This window comes from Cucurbita maxima, unplaced genomic scaffold (genome assembly GCF_002738345.1).
Source record: "Cucurbita maxima cultivar Rimu unplaced genomic scaffold, Cmax_1.0 Cma_Scf00016, whole genome shotgun sequence".
In the NCBI taxonomy this organism is placed as follows: Eukaryota; Viridiplantae; Streptophyta; class Magnoliopsida; order Cucurbitales; family Cucurbitaceae; genus Cucurbita; species Cucurbita maxima.
In genome coordinates this window covers 2,787,396-2,793,891 of record NW_019272032.1, presented here as the reverse complement: position 1 = coordinate 2,793,891, position 6,496 = coordinate 2,787,396, and the positions used below count along the sequence as shown (strand labels likewise).

The 6,496-nt window shown below is 36.5% G+C and overlaps 2 protein-coding genes and 1 non-coding gene across 3 annotated transcripts in view; all 3 read left to right on the top strand.

The window, feature by feature from the left end:
• The first annotated feature begins 192 nt into the window (after positions 1-192).
• TRNAS-GCU lies at positions 193-274 on the top strand. Its single transcript has one exon. It is a non-coding gene; the product is annotated as a tRNA-Ser (tRNA).
• Positions 275-333: 59 nt separating this feature from the next.
• On the top strand, positions 334-4,285 carry LOC111491373 (protein RETICULATA-RELATED 1, chloroplastic). The gene is made up of 7 exons (XM_023140282.1): positions 334-1,011; positions 1,515-1,613; positions 1,906-2,126; positions 2,449-2,518; positions 2,684-2,763; positions 3,556-3,620; positions 4,041-4,285. Exons 1-7 carry the CDS (start codon positions 499-501, stop codon positions 4,232-4,234), a joined length of 1,242 nt encoding a protein of 413 aa, XP_022996050.1. The 5' UTR covers positions 334-498; the 3' UTR covers positions 4,235-4,285.
• A 1,481-nt stretch (positions 4,286-5,766) lies between these two features.
• LOC111491565 (AP-2 complex subunit alpha-1-like) overlaps positions 5,767-6,496 on the top strand; it is a 13,807-nt gene continuing 13,077 nt past the window's right edge. Inside the window, exon 1 of the mRNA XM_023140529.1 lies at positions 5,767-6,243. Coding sequence (XP_022996297.1) covers positions 6,112-6,243 — 132 coding nt within the window. The 5' untranslated portion in view covers positions 5,767-6,111. The remainder of the gene's footprint in view (positions 6,244-6,496) is intronic.

Here is a 6,496-nt window from a genome sequence, read left to right as displayed (position 1 = left end):
GAATGATTTTTCATTTAAAATTAATTAAATATTAAATTATCCATGTTAATTGTCAATTGAAGTTGCTTTGGTCTGAGTGGTTAAGGTGTGCTAAGTATATGGGTTTCCCTGCAAGAGATTCACGTACAACGTCTATTTTATATTTTTTCCTTAATTAAAAATAAGTACTGTCCATGCTAATTGTCAACTGAAGTCGCTTTGGCCGAGTGGTTAAGGCGTGTGCCTGCTAAGTACATGGGGTTTCCCCGCGAGAGTTCGAATCTCTCAGGCGACGTTTCTCTTCTATATTTTTTCCTTTGATTTTTCATTTTTATTTATTTTCTCAAAATATTTTCTTCTCTCTGTATCATTTCCGCCGATTCCTTGTTACTGTTTTTTGCTTCTCCTCCAAACACAATTTAGGTTTTTGGTTTCTGATCGTTTTTCTTCCACATTCTTCAAGTCGTCAACCATTTATTTCTAGGGCCTGCCGTTCTTGCAAAGATAGCTGCCATTAATATGTCAGTAACCTCGCCCTGCTTCAATCTCATCCATTCCGCCGTTGCTTCCTCCCCAGATGCCTTTCCTTCGAAACTCGAAGTTAGAGCTTCGGGATGCTTTACATGGCCTTGTTCTGAATCTAGGAGCTCCTTTAAGGTTGTTTCTCTTCATTATTCATCTAATGTGAGCTGCCGGATTCCACTTAAGTGTTTTTCGTCCGAGGCGGCGGCTGAGACCATCGCGGCGGCGAAGGACTCTAAGGTCTTTGATACTGATTTTGAATCTCGAATAGGTGGGGATGGTGGTTTTGGAGGAGATGGAAATGGTTTTGGTGGCAACGGCGGCGGCGGTGGCGGCGGCGATGGAAATGGTGATGGTGAGGAGGAGAGGGAGTTTGGACGGATATTGAAATTCGACGACGTGATCAAGGAGGCTGACGCTCGAGGAGTTAGACTTCCTGAGGATATGCTCGAGGCTGCTAAGGCAACCGGGATACGGGAAGTTTTTCTTCAGCGTTACTTGGACTTGCAGGTACAATCCATTTCTCAAGTTCGTGAAAGTAAATGAATCGAAAGCATCATGCGTAGCACTTGAAACTGTTGCATGCCTGTCGCTCTTGTGCTTGCTGTTTTAACAACTCCTTGCAGGATTACCTTATTTGTTTCACTGTTCTTTTGGGTGAAATTCAACAAAGAAATTGTTATCAGCTGTAAATTCAGCAACCTCAAGAGATCTTGTTGATTTGTGGGACATGAAGTACGTTTTTGAGAATGAAACTGTGTGAATATGTGGAACCTTTCTCATATGATTGAACAAACCATTAGTTTCACTGCCCTGTCACCATGATTCTCCTTTAAATCTCTCATTTTTCCCTCATGTATATATCAGTTAGAATCCTTCTCCCCTCTGTCCTTTCGAAATTGGTGGTGTATGATTGGTTTTTGCTTGAGCATAAAGATGATTTTTTTTCTTCTTATTTTGAAAACAAATATGTATCAAAATAATGAAGGAAATTTTCTTTTGGTGTTTTACAGGGGTCAGGTTGGTTGTTAGGCTTCTTGATGAATTCCTGCTCCATGTTTCGTGACCGAATGCTAGCAGATCCTTCTTTTCTTTTTAAAGTCGGAACAGAGGTTTGTTTTGGTGTTATTAAAATTCAATGCAAGCTAATGATCCACAACTCTCGCTGTAGTTTTGCATTGTTAGCAATGAGTTAATTTTCTCCTATAGTTGCTAATTGTTGGCATTTATAGCAGCGAGAGAAATCACATTGTTGGCATTTAAATTCAGGATTTGAGGCCCTTGATTATATGTTCTAACCGATACCATACCTTGGCAGTTCTCTTTGATCAATTCAGATGACTTGTTGATTAATTGTAAAATACAATTCCCAATTAATGGATCTAATGAGCTTTGCTGATGCAGGTGGTCATAGATTCATGCTGTGCTACATTTGCTGAAGTTCAGAAAAGGGGAGAGAATTTCTGGGCAGAGTTTGAGTTATTTGCTGCTGATCTTTTGGTTGGTGTTGTGGTTGACATTGCTTTGGTTGGTATGTTAGCACCATATGCTCGTATAGGACAGCGGCCTGTATCAAGAGGTTTATTAGGACAAATGCAGCGTGCTTATTCTTCTCTTCCTAGCAGGTTAATATCACATGACGCGTTTTATGATGAAATTTTCAGTACCCTTATAAGTTCCAGACTTGTAGTTCCCTGTGTTACCTTATTTTATATTTTATTTAGTTCTTGCTGCTGTATGCTTGACAAAGTTTCTTGAGCCACTACTTTGTTTAGTATATATTTTTTTCTTTTGAAGATGAGATGATGTTCTCTAAACATTGGACGGAATCAGTCTCTCCTAGATTTGGCCTCAATTTGCTGACCATTCTCAATTTTCTTTGAATTTAGAATTTCCACGCTCCATCTTGACTTCTATAATTAATTACCCTTTTTTTTGCCTCTGCAGTGTTTTTGAAGCTGAAAGGCCCGGGTGTAAATTCACAGTGAAGCAGCGAATTGCATCATTTTTCTATAAGGTACTGATTTCATTTTTTTAAAGCAATTGAAGTTACTTTCTCATCCTTGTTTCTTTATCTTGTTTTGGAACTTAGTTTTCGAGGTATGGCTTTGTTTTTCTTGTTACTGCTATATCTCTTCGGGGGTTTGATTTAACTTATAATCATTGGTGCATTTTTGTCCAGGGTGTCTTGTATGGCTCAGTGGGATTTGGATGTGGTCTCATTGGCCAGGGGATTGCTAATTTGATCATGAACACAAAACGGTAAGCTTGTTTAAATATGTCTTGCATGCCTTGTTTTCTACTATTATTAGACTACCCTATATTTTTAAATTGGTCATGTAGTTGTTTACCTTAAAGAAGTTCACCTGTTGGTGTTGATCAACTCATGAACTTTGATTTGTTCTTCGACTGATGTGTGTTTTTAGAACAGATGTGCCATTGCCACAATCCATTTCTGATGATTGATTATAGACCGATTGATGTAGGACACACTAAATAATTACAGTTGACCGAGGAGTTGAATATGACTTAGTTCTAAAATGATAGTAAAATATACAAGTACTGAATGTGGGACTCCCAAAATCTTGTGTCTGCTTTGAATGGTCATAAAAAGTTGTGTTTTATGATAGGCATAAGATTCCAATTTTTTGTATGGCTTTAATCATTAATTTTATAATTTCTCGGATATAACTGTTAGCTATAGAAAAAAGAACAGAAAAGAAAAGAATATAAAGATATAGCTGATGCTTTTTGCTTTGTATTTATTTCTAGTTTGTCGAATTGTATTTTTTATCATTCTTTATTTGTCCCTTGAATCTTTTCGAAAATGACATGTTGTCTGATTGCATGTGTTGTATATTTGCCTTAAAGAACCTTGAATCTATCATGTCATCTGTTCCCTCCAAGTTGTTGAAGACCTATTTCAATGTTTGAAATACTTGATTATGAATTATGATAACCGTAGAAAGTTAAAATATCTTTTTAATTATACATTAGACTAACATTATATCTCTGTCTTGATATTTATCTTGGGAACTGTATTTAATGATTTAGGTGTATAAAGAAATCAGATGAGGATGTGCCTGTGCCTCCTCTCATTCAGAGTGCCGTTCTCTGGGGTATACATCTTATCTGTTCCTTGAATCCTCACTATTTTACTTTACTAATCTGTTTTGTCTTAATATAAGTAGGTTCACGTTCTTCTGAATTAATCTGAATCAATTTAGCTTAATACATCATCAATAATATTTTCTTAGGTTAAACTAAATTGTGATTCCTAGTCCGTAGTTTGGTGCAAGTCACTCATTTCTTAGGATCATACTGACTGGCCCTCCCATTTACTTTTATTAAACAATAAGTTTTGGTCAAGTTTCAACCTGGAGCCGATATCAAATTCTTGCTGGAAAGCTTAACCAAAAGCCCCCTTAGTTTTATCAGTCTATTCTGTTCTGTTCTATCCTCATGTCAACTACAACCTGCTGACTACTTTTATATATGTTAATTTAGTAACTCTAAAGCTTCTATTTTCCCTGATTCAGGTGTTTTCCTTGCGGTATCTTCCAACACTCGTTATCAAATTGTGAACGCACTCGAGCAGGTGGTCGAATTCTCGCCTTTGGCAAAGAAGATTCCACCGGTGGCAATGGCCTTCACAGTTGGTGTGAGGTTTGCCAACAACATTTATGGTGGTATGCAGTTTGTGGATTGGGCCAGATGGAGTGGTGTTCAATAAATTTAACATGCTGCATTAACTTGCCTTAAATCTTTTTTTCTTTTTTTTTTTTATAAAAAAAACCTTAGTTTGGCTTCCCATAAGAGTTTTTATATTTTAATCTGTAAGCTTTAGGTTAGGAATCTTTAAAAAAAAAATAATAATAATAAAAAAAAATAATAAAATAAAAAACCCATAGTGTTGCTCCCTACAAGAAGTATTGTATCGTAATCTGTATGCTTCAGGTTTAGGCAGCCGATCTCTTATACTCCTGGGGTTGGGCTGGGTGGGCTTATAGCGAATAGGATGTCGATTTTTCGTATGAGTATCATTTTGGTAGTGGTTTGAAGTTTGTTGGATCAAGGTTTTATTTATGGGATATATAACTTAAACTTGTGTAGATCCTTGAAATAAATCATGACTTGGATATCCATGTTCTTCAATGCGATTATTAGGGAATTTGCATGAGAAAATTGTTTCAATTTGAAACGATGGCTGTATCTGAGTGGCTTGAGAATTCGTCTGCCATCGCCATAAACCATAACTCACCGGCGGACAGGCCCCACCCATTAAGCAGGATCTGATCGTTATTGCAATGATTAGTTTCGACCTGCAACAGTGCGGATGGACAAAAAGAGGGGAACCAGCAAATCATTGCTGGATATTTTAAAATCGCCTCGCGGTGCCGCCTCCCTCTTCCCTTTCCGGCCTGTAATTGATACTCCAATTGCTTGAGTTGAGGATGTAGCGCCTTTCCAATTGGCACATTATAAAAGTCTATACCTACTATTTTTTTGTTTTTTCATGTCAATTAGAGAAATATTTTCATATCCTAGTAAGAAACGCTTCGTTCCTCTTTTCAACCGATGTAGGATTGCTTATCGGTGATAGCTTAATTTGTTATATTTGCAGCTCGAAGAGTGAGAAATGGGTAGAGGATAGAAAAAGAAGCCATGCAAATGTCTTATATTGTTAACTTTTTATGTTGATGGGGTACAAAAGCTATAGCGTTAACGTGTAAATTGTAAATATTTATTTACTCCATAAACGTCAACATCAAATTAATAAGTCATTTTTGTTAACTCGGGTTGAATGGATGATATTTGAAAAACATTAATGTATATATTATAGATAAATCCTTTCAACTGGCCTTCATGTTTTTATCGTCATTCTTTTTGTGAAACGTTACTTTTCATTCAATAATTAATTGTGAGGGGCGTGATAAAACTTTAACATTTTCAATTCAAGTTAATGATAAGATTAGATGTATTTTTATTTTTATTTTTTCAAATTTAGATGTTTTATTGAAATAAATCTTTAATATATATATATATATATATATATTTATATATAAGTGGACGATAACAAAATATTTGAATATTTTTTAAAATAAAAAAATTTACGAAAATTATTGAAACAAAACATGTTATTTATTTTAGAAGGTATTTTCTATAATATAGTAATTTCTTATACATACAGGTTTAACAAAACTGTAGCGAGAAGGAACTGAAGAAAGTGTTAAAAATGGAGCAAATAATAAAATAAATAAAAAACAAATTGACGGGGGATCATTTCTGGTTGAAATTTCAGGCTTTGATGGAGGTAAAATAAAAGTCGTCTCTGCTGCCCGCCACTTCCCGTCGACCGCTTTGCCAATTTTCCTCACTCCATCAATCTCTCGATTTTCCTCTTCATTAATACATTTCTCGCTGTTCGTTCTCGATCAAACCGCCGATATTTGAATTGCTTCTCCGTTGTATTGTCTCGATTTTTGAATTGGAGTTCGTCTTCTTTCCAGTAGCTCTGCTGCTTGGTTCCGTCAGATCCGCTGGTGGAGCGCGGGGATCTAGGATAGGGAGCTGAAGAGATTGTGTGTTTCCAGCTGGATCTGAGCGGAGATGGCGTTGTCCGGTATGAGAGGTCTCTCCGTTTTCATTAGCGACATACGTAATTGCCAGAATAAAGAGCAGGAGAGGCTCCGAGTCGACAAGGAGCTTGGAAATGTCCGCACGAGGTTTAAGAACGAGAAGGTTAGGGCTGACCTTTACTTGCATTAATGATTGTAATTTTGGCCTTCTGTTCCCTATTTTGCGAGTGCTTGCAGTTTTGTTCATAAAAACTGTGGAAATCACGCGATTACCTAATTTTCGGCTTGGTGTTGCGTTTAAATTGTTTCAAGAGAAAATGTAGATATCGAATACATGACGTGATGACCTGTTTGAAAATGTAGATATCGAATACATGTCGTGCTTGCAGTTTTTTTTTTTTTTTTTTTTTTTTTTT